A 23,759-nucleotide genomic window follows, 5' to 3' on the forward strand; every position below is an offset into this window, starting at 1 on the left:
CATGCTAGTACGTAGAGTTTTTATGTTGTCCCGGGTCAAAGAAATAATGTCGTGCAACCATAACTGTGAACTATTCAACTCGATAAGTGATAAACACTTGGATAGTCCGATGAAGTTTTGTTCAGTGTATCATCAAATGATCACTCCTCTGTATAATAGACATATCCATGCCCTTACTAATGAAACATGATGTTTATATCATAGATGTTAGTCTCAAGATCAATCGACATTTGTCCAAATTTTAGCCTGCTGATTCAACTAGGAACCTACGTAGAATATATGATACACTTGCTAATGAATTTCATGATCTTACATTTCGAGGCAGATCTCCTGGTACTTTTAGTATATTCAAGGGCTTTATCAATACAGCTTGCATGAGTATAGAGATAAAGTAAATGCCATAACGAGATAAAATCGTAAAATATTATTAAAATAAAGATTATTTTTAAATAAGAGTCAATAAAGCTCAAGCTACAAGTTGGTGTTGGACACCTACTATAGCAATCTCCTACTAGCCCTATAGCCAACTATCCTTAAATTTTAGACCCATTGCTTCTACATGTGAGACGTCTACTACTTAAAATACTAGTAGAAATTTTTTTTTGTAAACTCATTTTTGAAAATTTACATCGTTAAGCATGGATGCGATAAAAGCTGGAAATTTCATATATTAAAAAAATTAAAGTATTCATCTACCAATAAAAATGATGCAGTAAAAATATGACAAACGTTAAACCCTAGATTGTCGAGAAAAATAATTCAAAGGCGAAGCATGCAAAAATATTAATAACCATCATCATATAAAACGAAAGCGTATAAAAATATCCAATTCACTCATATCTCATAAACATGATGTGCGAAAAAATACAGCCCTCGGGTTGGCGTGCGCACATCCAAACTCTGCCTACTCGGTCTTCGGCATCTCCAATCTCCTGATCAAGCGGCTCACCTGCATCATTCACACCTAGTGAGTCTAAAGACTCAACACACCTGTAATGTTATAGCAAGTACATATACATAGCAGGAAAAAGTGAAAAGTACCGTAATAAAAATACATTTCATGATCTTTAAAGCATAAACGTAAACATAATTAAATACGAGTCCAAGCATGTCACAACATATCATCATATACATGTCCATCTCCTTTAATTAAATTTATTCAATAGTTGTGACTTTTGTATCAGTTCTAACGTATCGTCTCTATTCGATAGGATCCATCTACGTATAACAATGATACACGGCTGCGGGGACATCAACAACAGTATTAACCATCCACTGAGACTTGGCCTTACATCTCATCGTATACATATACATATTAGTCACAACTAACTCCCTTCCTTCAAAACGAGTGATCATTTTCATCACTTATAAAAATAATGCATATACGTAAATTTTCCTTTAAATCAACATGCAATATATTTTTCATAATTTCATAAAAATTCATATACATGATAACATAAACATTTAAAACATGTCAAAATCGTGTTTAGGGCACTGCTAGGACTAAAGACTAGACCCGGGTGCAAAATGATCATTTTGCCTTTGGAAACTCTATTTGACCATTTTACCCTGGACCTCTAAATTGTCGACCCGAAGTCAACCAAACGCCTCAAAACACCTCAAAACATAATTATAAGCGTTCTTAGACGTAAACTTGAGCCTGTTTCAGAACTTATACTATTCGTTTTAAAACTTGGACTGGGGTCCCTGTTTTAGCCTGAATCAACCCGAAACTTAACCAAATTCTTCCCAACACGAACCATCACTCTAAGCTACATGACCAGCCTCTAAACCACTCGTTCCAGACCACTTATGACTCACGAATCATGCCTGGAAGTCGCTGGAAATTTCCAGTGCGTTACACCCACAAACCCTAGTGCATTAAACTTGCAAACCATCGACCATAGACTCTACCGGCTCGAACCAACCTTGGACCAACCCTTCTTAGCCAACCTTAGGACCCTCCTTGACCGACCTAACACAACCTCACAAGCCCATGCATGCCGCAAGACACACACAACCTAGAGTCACCAAAAGAACCCCACCCGCAACCAAACTTGAAACAGCTCGCTCGATAGGATTCATGGTCAAGTCCAACAGCATTCAAGCCATCTTGTACCATGACTCAGACATACCAGGGTCTGGTCCAAGGCTAGGAATGGCCCTTGCACCGCCTGCTCGCTCAAATCCTTCGATCTAGCCTCCCTCGACTCACGCATTCAAGAAAAAACCTACGGACTTCACTTGTGCTCGACCTCCAACCGACTCCAGCCCCCTGACACCATACCCCACTCCAAGAAAAACCCTTAAACCAGCAGCCATGGCAGTCCCTTGCACCAATATCAAGAAAAACGTGAGTCGTGATCAAAAGTATGCAATTCTTTCATGTCAAACCATGCCAAAGACGTTGGTACATGCTCCTCATGAAATTACATATACATCATCCTACATAGTGTGAATGATGAGAAAAATAATGATACAATGCGTGCCTTAACGTTTACATGCTCAAAAACCCTAAGATAAGCACATAGAACTTGCATCGGAGAAGCGGGGAAGGAACTTTCTTGAAAGATATGGAGGGTTTCGAGACTTTTTGCTGAAAATCTTTGAAATGGAGGCTGCTGAAGTGAGGGAGGGCGGCCGAAGTTGCTGCTAGGTTTAAGGTTAGGGTTTGATAGGTTTTTATATAGAAGGTTAGTGTGTAATGGGCCCTAATTAAAATAAATGAGTTAAAAAATATTTTAGGATCATTATGCAATAAAGTAAACCAGTCAAGCACAAAAACATTCTCGAAAAATGTTTTTTTTTGGTACGTTTTAGAAAATATTGCCCGAACCCTCAAAAAGTCCTCGGAATCGTTAAAATTTGTGTACCGATAAAAATATAACATGTCGAGTAAAAATATCCAACCAAGGCCCATTTTCGAAATTATCCATTAAATAAACCGTATATTAAATAATTAAAAATAATTATTCAATAAAAATATTTTTCCTGATTATCCCCGGTCTCCGTTACTTGTTCGAGTAAGAAATGCAACTTAAAACCCTAATGCGTGAAACTTAAACAACCAATGAAATAAATACCTAATCATGTAATAAAATGCATAAAAATCATTAAAAACATATTTTAAATAAAACCCTAGATTGTATGCAGTCGGGTTACATAGTTCGAATTTCCTAGACATTACAAAATGCTTCTCAAACAATGGTCCTTGCAGGGGCTTCGTCAATGGATCAAAAACGTTATCTGCAGAGACTAGTCTCTCTACTAATAGGTTTCATCTTCCCACAATCTCCCGCATTATGTGGAACTTCCTCATTATATAGGAATGACGCCTAACTCTTGAACGAAATTCATCATCCAAACAACCTATTTTGCTACAGCTGATACAGCTATGTATTCAGCCTCAGTGGTTGAATCTGCTGTTGTGTCTTTCTTGGAATTCTTCCCAAATACAATACCACCATTGAGCTTAAATACAAATCCAGATGTTGATTTCGAATAATTGACATCTGATTGGAAGCTAGAATACATATAACCTTCCAATGTTAATTCTCAACTTCAGTAAACCAAGAACAAATTCTTAGTTCACATCAAGTGCTTAATAATGCCCTTCACGGCTTTCCAATGTAATGCATATGGATACGATTGATATCTGCTTGCAACACTCAGTGAAAATGAAATATCAGGTACAGTAAATATTATACATTACATTATACTGCATATAGCAGACGCATATAGAATGCGGCTCATGGTTTCTATCTTTTCATCGGTCTTAGGGCACATAGAGTTGGATAGAGTCACACTATGATACATTGGAATATATTCTCTATTGGACTCCACCATTGAGAATTACCTCAATATAATATCGATTTAAGTAGATTGGGTGAGATCTAGCATCCTCTTCGATCTATCCCTATTGACCTGTATTTTTAATAATACATAGGATGCTTCACCCATATTGTAATGTACCGCACTTTAAAACTACGTAAAATTTGCGGAAAATAAAATTTTTTTTTAAATAAGTAATAATCTTTCAAAATTCAATATAAATAAAGTGCTTGACTAAATATTTGAAATATAAACTAGTACAAACTATTTCCGTGTCATCAATGTCACAATCAAAACGAGCTTGCAAAAAGTACTTGTTTAAACAAAATGAATTAATTTCATTAAAATTAGAGAAATGAATTTAACATGCATAAAATTCTTGAAAAATTAAGAGGTCATCGGGTTAGGCCTCCGCACAGTTCGAGCCAACTCACTGGTCCTCACCTCTCACCTCCTTGTACTCGTCCTCACCTGCATCGATCAAGTCTAGTGAGTCTAAAGACTCAACATGTATAAAATGAGAATAACATAGTAATACATAATAAAAAAATATGCATTTTAAGGTATCACATACATACTTAAGCTCTGAACATACTTACACAAACATAGACGTGCCATAAACTTTTTCATAAACGTGCTTGCAACATACATATTTAAACATGCATAATCATCATCATTTTGAGTAGAGATATATTTCAAAGAAAGTGATGCATAACGTAATGCGCCTGATCAGACTAAACCACAGTACTAGGCTGATCGGGATCATCACAGCCTTTCGACCGGACGTCCACTCACACATACATAAGATCCCCGGTCATGCTTTACTGGGTAGATTGGTCTCTGGTCATGCTTTACAGCTTCCCAATCCTGATCAAAACTCGGTCATGCTTTACCGGGGTGGAGAGGTCCCCAGACATGTTCTTCAGCTTCCAAACCCGTAACATAATTGGTCACAAGACAATTCGCATATCTCAAAAACATAAAACATTAACTTTTTTGCACGTCGAACATACTTACATAGCGTTGAGGGCTTCCTTGGATCTCCCTTGGGCTACTGCTGCATATACTAATGCATTATTCATGCAAATTAAATTCCATAACTTAACCGTACCAATCGTACTCACTACCAAAATAATTAAATAACTTATGACTTTTTAGACCACTCGGGACTTGACCATGTTTAATCATCATACTAAACCATGACATCGAACCCCAAAAAAATCCTGATATGGAGTATGTAGAGCTCAAATTCAGTACACGTATAACCATTGCATTTATTTAAATTTAAAACTAGTTTTAGCCATGCATGATTTATGTAAATGCATTATCTTAAATTATTTACGATTATGTGATGCACGTTAAAAAAAATATTGTCTTGAGTTTCATGTTTCAGGCGACTATTCGATGCGGGATCGAGGAGAAGAGACCGGTGACGAGTTTTGGCAAAATTTTAAAAATGCGGTATTTTATTTTAAGTTGGGATTAAGTCATTTTAAATAATTTATTAAGCTTTAACACTATAAAGCCTAATTTATTTATTTGAAGATTTAGGAATTTAAAACCTTTAGAATTTATCCATATTGTGTTTAAATTGTAATTTGGGTTGTGTAGTAAATTGAAAGGGGGTTAATATTTCAATTAGTATTTTAATTAGCATTTTAATTAGTCAATTAAGCATTTATTTACCCCTAATTACCTACACAACTCACGCATACACACACATTCACACCTAAACACACAACACACACCTACACATTTTATTTTGAGAACTTGAGAGAAACGTTTAGGGTTCTAAGAACCAAGAGCAGCCGCACCGCTCTCTGAAAATCTCCCTGCAAATTTTCATCGCTTTTCTTCAAGGAAATTAGTGCCACGTTCGTCCCGGATCAACCTCGCATCTTTCCCCACTTCGGTATCGTCGTTTCGGTAATGTTAAAGATTTAAAGGCACGCATATTCTGTTATTTCTGCATCGATCATGTCATAGTATGTGTTGCATTGTTTTATACGTAAAAATTCATGTGTGATGTTTAGAAGTTTGAGCAATTATATTTAGATCACTTTTGAAACCATTTTTAGATCTAAAATTTACGTTTTTACTGTCTTTTTAAATACTGCAATTTTTCGGTTGTGATTCTGAGAAAACTTTCAACATAAAAATTGTAGAACTTTTTGATACCTTTGATTTGACAGTAAATTCGAAATATTTGGATAAATATTGAGTGAGTTATGGCATTTTTCGTGAGACTGCTCAAACTGTGTTTTTCCGAAAATTATGATACTGATGCGTCTTGAAGTTTTAATGTTGCAGGCTTCGTTGGGGATCGACGGGTGATCGTTGCTACGTATAGGTATGCTTAGTATGATGTTGGGTTGGTATTTGGATTGCAGGTTAGTGTCGATAGGCACTTGAATTCATGAGAAGTCATGAGAAACAATTTGGTGTCAATTTCCGTATTGTTTTGAATTGCATGTGTCGTAGAGGGGACGTCGTTGCTTTGGGGTGTTTGCACGAGGTTGGTTCAATGTTATGGTGTACTAGGATGGGTCTTGGGGTGTCGGTTCATGGTCCGTACATAAGCATCGCATGTATTAAATTTTCGTGAGTTTCTGATTAGCGCAGGTACACGGACCCTTTCACGGACCCTTACACGGGGTCCGTGCCTTTGTATCCTTCGTAGTGTGTTTTTACCGAGTCTACACGGATCCTTACACGGACCTAGGCACGGGGTCAGTGCCTTCCTTTTTCTTCACGACAAATATCACCACACCTACACGGACCCGGAGTCGGACCTGGGCACGGGGTCCGTGTCCCTTCTTCTTCACAAGGATTTCTTTTGCGCACCTCACGGACCCCTACACGAACCCAGGCATGGGGTCCGTGTTCTTCATATTTTTGGGAAATGTCATTTGTGTTTTGGAGTTTCATGTCTGGGGTTAGTACGATGATTTAAATGAGGTCAAGTCCCGAGTGTTCTAGAATGTCTTAAATTTATTTATTGAATTCGGAGGTGAGAACGTATGCCTACGTCTAAGCTATGCAAATTAAGTATTTAAATTTCATGTTAGTATGTGCAGCAGCGGCCCCAAATGAAATCCAACGAATCCCTCAAGACCAAGTAAGTATGTCAACGTGCAAGAAAATATTTTCATGTTTTTGGAAAGCGTTAAATCATGAACGGGGACCAATCCGCCCGTTAAAGCATGAACGGGGATCTCATGTATGTGGCAGTGGATTCGTCCCTGTCAGCCCAGTAATGTGGTATAGTCTGATCAGGCAATTTATGTTATGGGTCACTTGCTTTGAAACATGCCTCTACGCAAAATGATGTTCATGTATGTACAAGTATGCAAGCATGTTTAAGAAAAGTTTTATGTTTATGGCATGTCTACGTATGTACATATGTAAGTTCAAGTTTAAGTGTAAGTTCAAGTTTCAAGTTATGTATGACCTATTTTAAAGTTGCATGCGGTTTTATTATGTAGTATTTGTTACTCTCAGTTTATACGTGTTGAGTCTTTAGACTCACTAGACTTGATCGATGCAGGTGAGGATGTTTTCGAGCAGACAAGGGGTGGGGACCAAGGAGCAGGCTTGGACTGAGCAGGAGGCTAAACCCGAGGACTGCCCAAGTTTAAGCTTTTATGAAAATGTTTAAATAATCTGATTTTATGTTACTGTTTGAGGTTCGAGCAAATATTTTTGGTAGACATCATTTTGCGATTTTTTTGTTGCAACAATTTTTGAGGATGAACAGTTGTTCTAGCAAATTTTGAAGGTTCACGAATTATTTACGAAAATTTTTAATTTTTCCGCAAATTTTGAATAGTAAAAGTACGGTACGTTACAGTTGGTATCAGAGCGATGTTCTTGTAAAGGGTTATGCCTACTTCTAGTCGCAAGAAGCTCACGAAGTCACACCTCTAGTCTGTAAGTTTTAAAGTTTTGAATTATGTTATGTATTAAGCATTAAGTCATGATTTCAGTATGTCCATGTTTTAAGTTCGATTTACGTGCATCTTACATTATTGATATCATGTTCATGCATGTGGGGCTTATGTGTCGGGTAAATTATTGGAACAGTATGCCTCCTAGACGTTTGATTGACCGTGAAGCCAGGGATGAGGATAGAGAGACTCGAGAGGAGAGGAGAGACGCTCCTCCTCCCCTCCACCGCCGGACATGTAAGCTCAGATGCTTGCTGGGATGACTCAGTTCTTCGTACAGTTTGCGAGGAACCAAGCCGCAGTAGATGCAGGGACGAGGCCCCGACCTGAGGCTGTGTATGAAAGATTTAGGAGGATGAATCCGAAGGAGTTTTCGGGTACCACTGACCCGATGATAGCTGAAGGATGGATTAAGTCCATCGAGGTAATATTTGATTTTATGGAACTGACCGATGCAGATAGGGTCAGGTGTGCCACGTTCCTTCTGACAGGGGACGCCAGACTATGGTGGGAGAGTGCGGGAGTGTCAGTCAACCTACAGGTGTTGCCTTGGAATGGTTTCAAGGAAGTCTTCTACTCGAAGTACTTCACTGAGGAAGTACGCTCTCACCTAACCAGAGAGTTCATGACGTTGCGTCAGGGGGATAGCAGCGTGGCGGACTTCGTGAGGAAGTTCGAGAGGGGGTGTCACTTTGTGCCCCTAATAGCTAATGATGCCCAGGGGAAGCTGAGGCATTTCATGGATGGGTTGCGGCCGATATTGCGCCGTGACGTTCAAGTTGCTGGTCCTACGACCTATGCCGTTGCCGTATCTAGAGCCTTGGCGGCGGAGCAGGATCAGAAGGATATTGAGGCTGACAGACAGGGCAAGAGGCCCTATCAGGCTCCACCGCAGCAGCAGCAGCAGCGACCTCAGTTTAAGAGGCCGTTCCAGGGGCAACCAGGGAAGAAGTCCTATCAAGGACCACCGAAAGGCAAGGGCCATGTTCCACAACAGAAAGCTCCTCAGAGGCCGGGAGAGTACCCGGTGTGCCCGAAATGCAACCGCCAGCATCCGGGACAGTGTTTGTATGGGTCAGGCAAGTGTTTCAAATGTGGAGCCAGTGACCACATGATGAAAGAGTGCCCACAGTGGAGGCAGCCAACGCAGGGAAGAGTGTTCGCCATGAATGCACAAGAGGCGAACCCAGACACTACACTGCTGACGGGTAACTTATTTAATTCTGTACAGTATTAAATTTTCGCCTTGCATGTTTATTTGAATTGGGATTATTAGGATGTTAGATGGAATTTTTGGTGTCTTTTGCTGCTTAAGACTACTATTAGAACTTTGTGATATAAGTTGTGTGGTGCTAACGTCCCCCAAAAAATATTTTCATCAAGAGAATAGCTACTCAGGCCTTGATAGATTCAGGAGCCACCCATTCATTTATCTCGGAGATGTTCGCTAGTCACTTGGATATCAAGACCATCGGCCTTGACGTGAATTACTCCGTGACAGTCCCATCAGGGGAAGAGTTGTAAGCTACTAGCGTGGTCAGAGACATTGATTTCGAACTGTAAGGCCACCTAGTGTATGCAGATTTGATTGTGTTGCCGATGCCGGAATTCGATATTATCTTGGGTATGGACTGGCTGACAAAGAACAGAGTCCTGATTGATTTTCAGAAGAGATCAGTATTTGTTAGACCGTTGGGCATGGAACAGTTTCTATTTGAACCAACAAGATGGAGGAGTTTCCCTCGCATGATCTCTTGCATGCAGGCGCGGAAACTTATTTCCAAAGGGTGTCAGGCTTTCTTGGCCAGCATCATTTTAACACCTGACATACCCACTCCGTCATTATAAGATGTGCCAGTAGTCAGAGACTTCCCAGACGTCTTCCCTGACGACATCACAGGTCTTCCACCAGATAAAGAAGTGGAGTTTGCAATTGATCTTATACCAGGCACAGTGCCAATCTCTAAGGCATCGTACCGATTGGCTCCAGCTGAGATGTTAGAGCTCAAGAAGCAGATATTGGAGCTTCTGGGCAAGGAATTTATCCGCCCTAGTTTCTCACCGTGAGGCGCGCCAGTGCTCTTTGTGAAAAAAAAAGATGGGAGCATGAGACTGTGCATCGATTACCGAGAGTTGAACAAGGTAACGATCAAGAATAAATACCCATTTCCTAGAATCGAAGACTTGTTTGATCAGTTTCAGGGAGCTACAGTGTTCTCTAAGGTAGATCTTCGATCGGGTTATCACCAACTAAAGGTGAAAGATGCAGATGTGCACAAGACAGCCTTCAGAACCAGATATGGGCATTACGATTTCTTAGTGATGCCTTTCGGACTGACGGATGCTCCAGCAATTTTCATGGACCTCATGAACCGAGTATTCCAGCCCTGCTTAGATCAATTCGTCATAGTATTTATTGACGATATTCTTATCTACTGGAAGAATCATGACGAGCACAGTCGGCACTTGAAGACAGTTTTGCAAACCTTGCAGAGTCGCAAGTTATTTGCGAAGTTCAGTAAGTGTGAATTTTGGTTGGAGAAAGTAGCATTTTTGGGTCATATAATATCTAGCAGTGGGATTGAGGTGGATCCAGCCAAGGTGGCAGCCGTTAAGGAATGGGTTGAGCCGAAGAATTGCATCAGAAATCCGCAGTTTTCTGGGCTTAGCCGGTTACTACCGTAAGTTCATTCAGGGGTTTTCTTCGATAGCAGTGCCACTCACTTCACTGACCAAGAAGAATGCTAAATTCGTTTGGAGTGATGAATGTCAGAAGAGGTTCGATACTTTGAAGCAAGGTCTTATTTCAGTGCTAGTGTTAGCCATGCCAACAAGGCAAGGAGATTTTGTGCTATACACCGATGCATCTAAGCTCGGGTTAGGCGCCGTGTTGATGCAGCATGGTCGGGTTATAGCTTATGCTTCCAGACAGTTGAAGGTGCATGAGAAGAATTATCCGACTTACGATCTTGAGTTAGCCGCCGTTGTCTTTGCTTTGAAGATTTGGAGACACTATTTGTATGGCGAGAAATGCCAGATATTCACTGATCACAAGAGTCTCAATTACTTCTTCACGCAGAAAGAGCTGAATATGAGACAGAGACGGTGGTTAGAATTGGGGAAAGATTATGATTGCGAGATTAGCTACCATCCAGGAAAAGCTAACGTCGTGGCAGACGCCTTGAGCAGAAAGGTAGCAGTTGTGGCTCAGTTGACAGTGCAGAGACCTCTTCAGTCTGAGATTAAGAGGTTTGGGCTAGAGGTTTATTCCAAGGGCAGAGCTCCCCCAGACTATCTAATCTGACAATCCAATCTTCCTTGCTAGACCACATTCGTACGGGCAAGCCTTCAGACGAGCAGTTGCAGAAATGGAGGCTGAAGGATGAAGCCAAGGGCAGTGTACTCTACACGGTGTCAGATGGTATGGTGAGATACAGAGGTAAAATGTTGGTGCCTAGTGTTGATTCGATCAGAGAGGATATTCTGACAGAGGCACATGCATCCTCGTATTCAATCCACCAGGGAGGCACCAAAATGTACAAGGACTTGCAGATTTTGTATTGGTGGCCAGGGATGAAGCGAGATATCCGCAGATTCGTGTCTGAATGCCTCACTTGTCAGCAGGTGAAGCCAGAACATCAGAGGCCAGCAGGAATGCTTAAGCCACCACTCCCTATCCCCGAGTGGAAATGCGAGAATATTACAATGGACTTTGTGGTTGGTTTGCCGAGGTCAGTCAGAGGATTCAATGCCATTTGAGTTATAGTTGACCGACTCACCAAGTCAGCACATTTCCTGCCAGTGAAGACGACTTTCTCCATGACGCAGTATGCGGAGCTCTATATCAGGGAGATCGTTCGATTACATGGGATCCCAGTTTCTATTGTGTCCGACAGGGACCCGAGATTTACATCGTCCTTTTTGAAGAGCTTACATGCAGCCATGTGGACGAAGTTGTTTTCAGTACGGCTTTTCACCCGCAGACAGATGGCTAGTCTGGGCGAGTGATTTAGATTTTGGAGGATTTTCTGCGAGCATGTATGATCGATTTCCAGGGGATTTGGGAATCGAAACTACCTCTAGTGAAGTTTACCTACAACAACAGTTTTCAAAAATCCATAGGTATGGCTCCCTACGAGGCTTTGTATGGAAGGAAGTGCAGATCACCAATTCATTGGATGAGGTTGGTGAGAGAGCAGAACTTGGTCCAGAGATAGTTCAGCAGACTGCAGATGTGGTGGTCAAGATTCGAGACAGAATGAAGACCGCCCAGAGTCGTCAAAAGAGCTATGCCGATAAGAAGAGAAGAGTTCTAGAGTTTGCCGTGGGAGATCACGTTTTTTTTAAGATAGCATCTATGAAGGGTGTTATGAGATTTGGGAAAAGAGGCAAGTTGAGTCCGAGGTTTAGTGGACCGTTCGAGATTCTTGACAGAGTTGGGACACTAGCTTATCGTGTTGCCCTTCCGCCAAATCTGACCGGGGTGCACAATGTGTTTCATGTCTCAATGCTGAGAAAGTATCTAGCTAATCCATCGCATGTTTTGAGCTACGACCCGTTGCAGTTGGCTCCAGACCTGTCTTATGAGGAAAGACCTGTCCAAAGGGTAGACCGACAAGAGCGCAGATTTCGGAACAAAGTGACCAAGTTGGTCAAAGTCCGGTGGCTAAATCAATCAGTGGAGGAAGCCACTTGGGAGTCAGAGGCGGACATGAGGATTCGCTACCCGGAGTTGTTTGGTGAGATTTAATTTCGAGGACGAAATTTATATAAGTGGGGGAGGAACTGTAGAGACCAAATTCAGTACACGTATAACCCATGCATTTATTTAATTATTAAAGCATTTATTTAAATTTAAAATGAATTTTAGCCATGTATGATTTATGTAAATGCATTATCTTAAATTATTTACGATTATGTGATGCACGTTAAAAAAATATTTTCTTGAGTTTCATGTTTCAGGCGATTATTCGATGCGGAATCAAGGAGAAGAGAGCGGTGAAGAGTTTTGGCAAAATTTTAAAAATGCGGTATTTTATTTTGAGTTGGGATTAAGGCATTTTAAATAATTTATTAAGCTTTAACACTTTTAAGCCTAATTTATTTATTTGGGGATTTAGGAATTTAAAACCTTTAGAATTTATCCATGTTGTGTTTAAATTGTAATTTGGGTTGTGTAGTAAATTGAAAGGGGTTAATACTTCAATTAGTATTTTAATTTGCATTTTAATTAGTCAATTAAGCATTTATTTACCCCTAATTACCTACACAACTCACGCACGCACACACATTCATGCCTAAACATACAACACACACCTACACATTTTATTTTGAGAACTTTAGAGAAAAGTTTAGGGTTCTAAGAACCAAGAGCAGCCGCCCCACTCTCTGAAATCTCCCTGCAAATTTTCGTTGCTTTTCTTCAAGGAAATTAGTGCCACGTTCGTCCCGGATCAACCTCGCATCTTTCCCCGCTTCGGTATCGTCGTTTCGGTAACTTTAAAGATTTAAAGGCATGTATATTCTGTTATTTCTGCATCGATCATGTCATAGTATGTGTTGCGTTGTTTTATGCGTAAAAATCTATGTCTGATGTGTAGAAGTTTGAGCAATTATGTTTAGATCACTTTTGAAACCATTTTTAGATCTAAAATTTACGTTTTTACTGTCTTTTTAAATACTGCAATTTTTCACATGTGATTCTGAGAAAACTTTCAACATAAAATTGTAGAACTTTTTGATACATTCAATTTGACAGTAAATTCGTAATATTTGGATAATAATTGAGTGAGTTATGGCGTTTTTCGTGAGACTGCTCAAACTGCGTTTTTCCGAAAATTATGATATTGATGCGTCTCGAAGTTTTAATATTGTAGGCTTCGTTGGGGATCGACGGGTGATCGTTGCTGCGTATAGGTATGCTTAGTATGATGTTGGGTTGGTATTTGGTTTGCAGATTAGTGTCGATAGGCACTTGAATTTATGAGAAGTCATAGGAAACGATTTGGTGTCAATTGCCGTATTGTTTTGAATTGCATGTGTCGTAGAGGGGACTCGTTGCTTTGGGGTGTTTGCACGAGGTTGGTTCAATGTTAGGGTGTACTAGGGTGGGTCTCGGGGTGTCGGTTCATGGTCCGTACAATCGAGTCTAGACTGATAAGCATCACATGTATTAAATTTTCGTGAGTTTCCGATTAGCGCAAGTACACGGACCCTTTCACGGACCCTTACACGGGGTCCGTGCCTTTGTATCCTTCGAAGTGTCTTTTTACCGAGTCTACACGGACCCAGGCAGGGGGTCCGTGCCTTCCCTTTTCTTCACGACAAATATCACTGCACCTACACGGACCCGGAGACCTGGGCACGGGGTCTGTGTCCCTTCTTCTTCACGAGTATTTTTTTTGCACACCTACAAGGACCCATATGCCGGGGTCCGTGTACTTCATATTTTTGGGAAATGTCATTTGTGTTTTGGAGTTTCATGTCTAGGGTTAGTACGATGATTTAAATGAGATCAAGTCCCGAGTGTTCTAGAATGTCTTAAAGTATTTATTGAATTCGGAGGTGAGCACGTATGCCTACGTCTAAGCTATGCAAATTAAGTATTTAAATTTCATGTTAGTATGTGCTGCAGCGGCCCCAAATGAAATCCAATAAATCCCTCAACGCCAAGTAAGTATGTCGACGTGCAAGAAAATATTTTCAAGTTTTTGAGGGATGCTAAATGTCTTGTGACCAATGTATGTATGGGGTTGGAAAGGGTTAAATCATGAACGGGGACCAATCCGCCCGTTAAAGCACGAACGGGGATCTCATGTATGTGGCAGTGGATTCGTCACTGTCAGCTTAGTATTGTGGTTTAGTCTGATCAGGCGATTTATGTTATGGGTCACTTGCTTTGAAACATGCATCTACGTAAAAAGATGAAGTTTATGTATGTTCATGTATGTACAAGTATGAAAGCATGTTTAAGAAAATTTTTATGTTTATGGCACGTCTACGTATGTACGTATGTAAGTTCAAGTTTAAGTGTAAGTTTCAAGTTATGTATGACCGATTTTAAAGTTGCATGCGATTTTATTATGTAGTACTTGTTACTCCCAGTTTATACGTGTTGAGTCTTTAGACTCACTAGACTTGATCGATGCAGGTGAGGATGTTTTCGAGCAGACAAGGGGTGGGAACCAAGGAGCAGGCTTGGACTGAGCAGGAGGCTAAACCCGAGGACCGCCCAAGTTTAAGCTTTTATGAAATTGTTTAAATACTCTGATTTTATGTTACTGTTTGAGGTACGAGCAAATACTCTTGGTAGACATCATTTTGAGATTTTTCTGTTGCAACAATTTTTGAGGACGAACATTTGTTCTAGCAAATTTTGAAGGTTCACGAATTATTTATGAAAATTTTAATTTTTTCGCAAATTTTGAATAGTAAAAGTACGGTACGTTACAGAGTTTGAACATTTCTCAAGTAATGGAAGACACGGACCCCGCTTAAACCATAATTCAACGATTCCTATTCAAGCTTCGTATCAGCTAATCTATCCCTCACCAAGCTTGGTCATAACAATGTATTGATTCTCAAACTAGGCAATAACACTTAAACCTAAAGCTCCTCAAACCCTGAACAAGCGCCTAGGCGCCTGTAGTGCAGCGCATGTTAAGCGCCTAGGCACTGCATCCCAGCGCCGCGGCGCTACCAGGTGCGAAGCACAGGCGCTACAGCGTTCCAAATACAGCGATGTCGCGCTAACCCTGCACGACCCAAACCCAAAGAAGTCATCTTCTACCCTGTCCTTACTCAACCCGGACCAGCCTCGAACCACTCCTCCCTAGCCCCATGCACACCACAACACGTGCACACCTGAGGCACAACAAAAACTTTCTCAAAATCCTTCGCATCACAATCCAATAAACCCAGAATTTGGCATAATTCGCTTCCTACTACTTCTATTGTAACCAAACCCTTTCCGACCCGAAAAGAAACACCAAATAGCATCTGATCACAACACACAACATACCTAAACGCAGCAATGATCACCCAACGGTTCCCAATGAAGCATGCAACCAATAAACCTCAAGAAAACATGAAGAACACATTTTGATAGCATCACAGTTTGAGCTGTCACACGAGAATGATCATAACTCACTCGTCTCTTGTCCGAAAATTACGAATTTACTGTTAAATAAAAAATATCAAAAAGTACTACGTTTTATATGTTTAAAGTTTTTCCAGAAAACCGATCGAAAATTCGAAGAATTCGAAATGACAGCAGATTCAATTTCTGAGATCTAAAAGTTGTTCCAAATTCATTCAAAGCATCATCGCTCAAACTTTGCATAACATATACGGATTTTTACGTACAATATGCATCAAAATATTTACTATGACAAGATCGATGTGGAAAAAATGAAAAATTATACATGCCTTTTTGCGTTTTAATAACGAATACCGACGCGGTGGATTACGGAGGATGACCGGGAGATGCTTGTTCCAAGTTTTATTGCTAGAAAAAGAACGTAAATCTTCAGAAATTTGCAAGGAAGAGGCTGAGATGGTGGCTGCTGAAAGAAGAGCTTTGAACCCTAGTTTTCTACCTTCAAATTTGCAACGTGTGTGTGTGCGTTGTGTGTGTTCGTGAGTTAGGGATTAGATTGGGTTTAAAAAAATGCTTAATTAACTAATTATTGGTAAAATATTACTAATCAAATTATTTAAACCCACTCAAAAATTTGATAAATAATTATGTACCAAATTTTCAAGATTAAAATTTCCAAATTTTGAAAATAGTTAGAAGGAGCACTTAGAAATCTTATTTAACATAAATACTAATTAAATACATTAGTTAAGGCATAAAATTCATTATAAAATATTTTACACCCATTTTAAAGATTAAATCCCCAAATTTTCAAAAGTTACATTTAAAGTGCTTAAAATTTTATAAATCGTGTAATAATTTAAATTGAACTTTAAAATGCTAAAATTCATACATTATTTAAAATAACTAATTTTCTTGGCTTAAAATAAAAATATAAAATTTAATTTTATCGCTTTAATCGTCTCCGGTCTCCTATCCCCGGCCAAACATCGAATATTCGCCTGAAAAACCCAAACTCAAGAAAACGTTTTAACGTACATCAAATAAACATGTAATAATTTAAAATAATGCAAATCTTATATCATGCATCGTTAAAATCATTTGAAAATTAAATAAATAATTTAACAATTTAATAAATGCATGGTTTACGTGTACTGATTTTGGGCTTTACACATATCATTAATGGAGAACTTACTAGCTGACCATACTTTAATTGATTGCAACATCTCTACATCATTCTCAATTAGTAGTATATCATCAACATAAAGTATTAGAAATGTAATTGCACTCGCACTAACTTTCTTGTATACACAAAGTTTGTCAGGGTTCTAGACAAAATCAAACTTTTTGATAGTACTGTCAAATATGAGGTTGCAGCTCTTTGATGTCTATTTGAGTCCATAGATGGATCTCTGAACTTAATATAGTTCAGATATGATGACTAAGGCACTACCTCAAACTAGGTTTAAGCATTGTTTAAACTTAATTAATGTAGTGGCATGGGAGTAGCCCGAAAGGGGATTGGAAAACAATCGATCTTTTGAAGACAATGTGGAGATTGTCCATGAGTGTGTATCTATAGCAAATTATTGGGGCTTACACAAGTGGCAACAACAAGTGCTACAACTAAGAAGTCAATGTTAGTTACTATCGGATTGACCAAGAAAAGTGACTATGGATAGGAAGGGAAAGACTTGTTACTGGCCAAACAAGTGATGATATAAAGGCTCTAGAAAAGGGAGGGAAGATCACTTCTGAAACAACTCAACAATTTACAAAAGAGAGATATGGGGGAGATTTGGGAGAAGAGAGTTTCTGGATTGTATCGATTCTTCTGTAAATCATTTCTTGCAAAAGGTGTGATTAATAAAAGAGATTTGGCTGTTCTCCGGATGGATGTAGGCCCTTGCGGCCGAACCACGTCATTCTCATGTGTTTATGTTCTTGATTGCTTGATTAGTGCTGAGTTCGTATCGGCAAACATATATCTGTTCATATTAGTTGTTGCTAGCTTGATTCATCTGTGTAACTCGATAGTTGGTTCCATTGTTTCACAGAAATATACACACTTATTATATTAAAAAAAAATGGGGGTTTAAGGATTGCAAATGTGTAACCTTGTAAGCCACTCACGTGGCATTTAAGTAACTTGATAATTGGAGACTTTACAATATAAAATCGAGAATATTCTCGTTTTTCCTAAATCATTGCTGTATTCATTTTCACTTTAATCTATATATATCTATAAGTTGTAACTAAAACGATGGATGCTTGGCTTTAATCTATTCGAGGACCCATTATCTTGTGTTTCCTGACTCCACAATTCAATAAAATATTGTTTATTAAAATCTACAAGCAACAATGACATTCAAGTAAGATAATGGAATTAACCACTAATGAACATATATCCCATTAGACTCTGTGGATTTAATCATGCATATATACGTTATCTTTTACTTATAATGTGTTTTAGTGTACAAAAGTTGGATTTAATAATGCATATATACGAAATCTATGCACGAGTGTATGAAGGATGTATGATAGAAGAAGATGAATATATTGTTGTCATTTTGGAGAATGATAAAAAAAAAAACCTTTAACTCCTTAGTAATATTTTCTTGACAAAAACTTGTGTGAGACGGTCTCACGGGTCGTATTTTGTGAGACGATCTCACAGGTCGTATTTTGTAAGACGAATCTCTTATTTGGTTCATCCTTGAAAAAGTATTACTTTTTATGCTAAGAGTATTATTTTTTATTGTGGATATCGATAGGGTTGACCTGTCTCACAGATAAAGATTCGTGAGAAAGTCTCACAAGATACCTTCTCTATTTTCTTTTACCTTTGAAATACAATTAAAAAAAATACAAATAGAAATTTTTTATAAGTGATAACTAATCTGTCCTTCCACAAATTCTAAGAATAGTATGTAACTTGTTTTTATTTCATTATTTTGAACGACAATTTTTGTGTTTAATTTCTACAAACCCTTTTCTTATTTTCTTCTAATTTTCAACTTTCTTTTTTTTAATTTTTTTTTGTATAGATTTAAACATTGCTGTTGAATTGCTGTAAGAACCACATGTCATCAACATTCCACAGACCATCCGACGCATCTGCACCGTCGATCCACTGGTTGCAATTTTGATCCATGACCGGAAGATCTAAGCCATGGTTAAAATTGTAGCCGGCCGGGCTAGTTAAAGACTGATCATGGTTATAACACAGAGGTTGATTGGCAAGATAGCAATCTTGATTGCTTCCCTCGTTAGCTGGGTAGTTGTAGCACTCAGTCAGGTCGGAAACCGGTGAAACTTGAGTCCCGAAAGAGTCAGAAGACGTGGCGGCGCTTGAGGTTTCCGGCGTGCAGAAGTGAACACCTCGGCTAGGATCAGGTGGTGGCATCATAATCTGATCCGAGCTCATATCAAGATTATTGTTGTTGTTTTGGTAGCTGAGAGGCCGGCGATCTCCTGTGGCGGTGGCGGAGTTGGTTGTGGTTGTGGATGAGGAAGCCCCCGCCACCTCTGCAGATCCTCCGCCCAAGGCGGATGCTGCCTGAATCCTCTCTACGAGCCTCGGCATCCATAGGTACCGCATGGTATCCTTAAATTGTTTGCTATTCACGTCACATTTCAGCTGCTTCGCATGTTTTTGAATTCTGGTTCTCCAATAATTCTTTATCTCGTTATCAGTTCTACCAGGTAAATGTTGAGCGATTTTCGACCACCTACGCACACAAAAAAGATTTCCAAATTTCATTAAATCTGTCGTAAGAAAAAATTATATTAAGATACTTAATTGGCTAGCTAATAATATTATTAACATATCATACCTATTGCCCCATCGAGAATGGAGCTCAAGAATCAGAAGCTGTTCTTCGAGAGTTATATTTCCCCTTCGAACCTCAGGCCGCAAATAATTCAGCCACCTTAACCTGCAACTCTTCCCAGTTCTCTTCAGACCTGTGGCATTAAAATTCAGTTTCCCATTACAAATCTGATGATCATAAAAAAAACCAACTAAAAAGCAATGAAAAGGGACTGAAATAATCACCAGCTGATCCAGCAAGGGAATTCCAGCGGCCATCTCCATGGTGAGCTATGTAGTTGATGAGGATGAAGTCCTCTTCAACAGTCCACGGCCCTCTTCTTAACTCCATTGGTTCCTCATCACTTCCACTGTAATTTCTTGAAACCTTACCATGTTGATCATCCATTTTCATTTTTTTACTGTAAATTAAATCTGATCAATTTTTGGCACAGAAAATTTCTTCGTACGGATCAGAGAGAGAGAGGGAGAGAGATCCTGGGGGGTTTGGTGTTTGAATACAGGGAAGAAGATAAAGAGAAGGTGGGGATTTATATAGAGAAAAGCAGGAGAAGTTTGAATAAAGGTGGAAAGAAGGTGGCATATGGGAGAGGGTAGCCGCAACGGAATTAATTACACTAATTAATGGTTAATATAATATACTAATTAAATAATTAATTGCCCCCAAACTTAAAACTTGGGGCTTCCTATCTACTATTTGCGGGTTATAAAATATAAAATTCAATTAACTATTATTTAATGGCAGCTTTGGAGTTTGACCCTTTGACTTTAATGGTTTATTTGTGCGTCGAGATGGTTAAAATATTTTTCCTTTCATGCGATATATAAATATATTATTTTAATAAATAACGCAGAACGAAAAGAATTGTCGGTATCCAATCCGAATGCTTTGTCCAATCAAGTTGTTACCATTATTTGACTATGCCACTCATCTATCGCAAGTGTTGATGTTGGAAAATATGATCCTGATTTTGTTTCGATTGTTATTTTAAAAAAAAAAAATAAAACTTATCGATAACTAAATTCGATCTACATATATATTTAAATTGATATGCGAAAATAGAACTGGAACTAATTCGAATTTCTAGCAATTGATGTTGAATTTGATAATGCAAGTCACGAGATCCAACAAACACCGAAAACAAATATCTTCTAAATCTGTATATAGTTTATGAGACGATGTATTTCAGAACAATTGTATTGATTTAGACCCATGTATGACACTATTTATGGACAACTTGTATCATCATCGAGTAAGTTTAAATTGATTAAAAGTTTATCTTGATGACACATTTCAAGACATGATAAATCAAATCTCAAAACATTTATCATTTTAATCGGCCAGTTAATAATCTTGATTTATCTTTTTTGAATACGAGACTTCTTTCATATTTATCTTAATTAAATATGTTGATGAAATAAAATTATTTTAAATACTTTAATAAAATAACCCACATTTTCTCACTTGGTTTATATCTTTTAAATGAAATGAATGATCAAGAATTAATAATCACTCAAAGTTAAGAAACAAACATACGAAACATGGTTTTATGTCCTCTTATCATGAGTATTATCTTCCATGTATTACATTTATTATATTCTTTAATATAACTTAATGAATAAAACAAAGGCTTTATGCTAGGTTCAACTTAATGGATATTTTCTCAAGATAACCGAATATGTACATAACTGAATACGAGAAATATTATAACTGAATGAGTTTCATAATCAAAATCAAACGTATATACAAAATTGTTTTTAGGAACCAAGTCTATAATTATTTACTATGTGATCCTTAAACATTTTAATTTGAATACCTTTAGGTCAAATTATCAATAATTCAGTAATACGTATTCATTGACCACTTTATTTTGCTTAATACATTTCTCCAACAGCTAAAATACTTTATGTCGACATACTTAATTCGACTGTCGCTTTAGTCATATAGAACACCACCGAATTGTCGTAATATAATCTTAATAACTTAGATATAAAATTAAAAATTCTAAACCCAAAATGAAACTTGTTAACATAAATCATGCAATAGTGCTTCAAAATAAGAGACAAATTTTGATTTTATAGTGGAACTGTAACGTACCGTAATTTGAACTACTTGAAATTTGCGGAAAAATAAAAATTTTCTTAAATACAAAATAAACTTTCAAATTTGCATTAAAATATCTTATTCGTCTAAACACATTTGCAATAAAAACAACCAAAACCAAGTTTGCCAAAAGTAATAATCGATTAAGCATCATAAACCACTTCGTGAAATCAGAGTATTAAAAATCGTCATGCATAGAATCTTAAAACATGGGCGGTCCTCGGGTTTAGCCTCCTGCTCAGTCCAAGTCGGCTCATTGGTCCCCACCCCTCGTCTCCTCAAAGTCATCATCACCTGCATCGATCAAGTCTAGTGAGTCTAAAGACTCAACATGTATAAACTCAAAATAACAAGTAATACGTAATAAACCACATGCATCTTTAAAATAGAGCGTACATACTTGAAACTTGAACATAATAGCATAAACATACTTGAAACTTGAACGTAGTAGCCTAAACATAGACATGTCATCATCATAAAACTTTTCATAAACATGCTTGCTTCATACATACTTGAACATACATAAACTTCATCATTTTGTGTAGAGATATGTTTCAAAGCAAGTGATCCATACATAAAAATGTCTGATCAGACTAAACCACTGTACTGGGCTGACAGGGAAAGTCCACTACCACATACATGAGATCCTCGTTCATGCTTTAATGGGTGGATTGGTCCTTGGTCATGCTTTACCGCTTTCCAATCCTGATCTAAACCCGGTCATGCTTTACCGGGGTGGAGAGGTCCTCGGCCACGTTCACCGACTTCCAATTACATTCATAATGTGGTCACAAGACATTTAACATACCTCAAAAACTAAAAAATATTTTCTTTTTGCACGTCAAACATACTTACATGGCATTGAGGGATTCGTTGGATCTCGCTCGAGTTCTTGCTGCACATGCTAATGCGCTACCATGAACCTTAACTTCCACAATTTAATCATGCATATCGAATGTATCACCCATTGACTTACTAACTTATGACCTTCCAGAAATGCTCGGGACTTGACCGTGATAAACAACATGTTAACCCCCGACTCGACCCGGAAACGAATCTTGTCAAGAAGTATGAATTTCCCAAATAATAGAAGGTGCGGACCTTGCTTAAAACATATTTCAACGTTCACCAATCAAACTTCATAGCATCTAAATTAACTTTTAGTATACTAGGACATAACGACTTAAATGTACCCAAAGGAAACAAGAGCACCTAAATTCGAAGACTAAAATTCGTCTGAAGCAGCGCCCACTGCAGCGCCAGAATGGTGCCTAGGCACTGCTCTACAGTGCTGCGGCGCTGCCTGTGCGTACCAGCAATGCCTAGGCGCTTCTGGGTACGTACTGGCAGCGCTGCGGCGCTAATTCTGCGCAAATCAACCCAAAATTCTTCATAAGAGTTCCCTATGACTTCTAATGCATACACAACCTCACCAACCCAAGATAACACCCCAAAATTCACATGATCACCCCATTGGACACTCCTAAACACAGCGAGGAACACTCGGCGATTTTCCAACGAAGCTTGCAACACAAGAAACTCAAGAACATGTCAAGAACACATTTTCATAAAATCACAGTTTGAGCAGTCCCGCATAAACAATCATAACTCACTCGTTTCTTGTCCAAAATTTACGGATTTACTGTCAAATCGAAGGTATCAAAAAGTTATACGTTTTATATGTTGAAAGTTATTCCAAAAAATCGATCGAAAAGTCGCAGTATTTAAAATGACAGTGAATTTCGAGTTTTCAGATCTAAAATCGTTTCAAAACCGATCCAACAAATTTTTGCTCAAACTTTTTACAACATACATGGATTTTTACGCATAATAAACATAAGAACATATAATATAACAAGATCGATGCAGAAACAAAAGATTATACATGCCTTTTGATATTTAAAGTTATCGAAACGATGACACCGAATCGTGAAAGATGCGAGGGTT

At 38.5% G+C, this 23,759-nt stretch overlaps 1 protein-coding gene across 1 annotated transcript; it reads right to left on the minus strand.

The window, feature by feature from the left end:
- Positions 1-18,762: 18,762 nt before the first annotated feature.
- Positions 18,763-20,219, minus strand: LOC142544933 (transcription factor MYB108-like). The gene is made up of 3 exons (XM_075651943.1): positions 19,934-20,219; positions 19,713-19,842; positions 18,763-19,607 (listed from the first exon to the last, which is right to left on the minus strand). Exons 1-3 carry the CDS (start codon positions 20,100-20,102, stop codon positions 18,926-18,928), a joined length of 981 nt encoding a protein of 326 aa, XP_075508058.1. The 5' UTR covers positions 20,103-20,219; the 3' UTR covers positions 18,763-18,925.
- Positions 20,220-23,759: the final 3,540 nt, after the last annotated feature.

This window comes from Primulina tabacum, chromosome 5, assembly GCF_025594145.1.
Source record: "Primulina tabacum isolate GXHZ01 chromosome 5, ASM2559414v2, whole genome shotgun sequence".
Lineage (NCBI taxonomy): Eukaryota > Viridiplantae > Streptophyta > Magnoliopsida > Lamiales > Gesneriaceae > Primulina > Primulina tabacum.

What these genes read in the sequence shown, in the direction of transcription:
- LOC142544933 (XM_075651943.1), bottom strand. Translation starts at nt 20,102, where the DNA reads ATGAAAATGGATGATCAACATGGTAAGGTTTCAAGAAATTACAGTGGA. An exon ending in TTCCCTTGCTGGATCAGCTG is followed by an intron (nt 19,843 to 19,933) that starts GTGATTATTTCA and finishes TTAATGCCACAG; the next exon opens with GTCTGAAGAGAACTGGGAAG. An exon ending in CATTCTCGATGGGGCAATAG is followed by an intron (nt 19,608 to 19,712) that starts GTATGATATGTT and finishes TTGTGTGCGTAG; the next exon opens with GTGGTCGAAAATCGCTCAAC.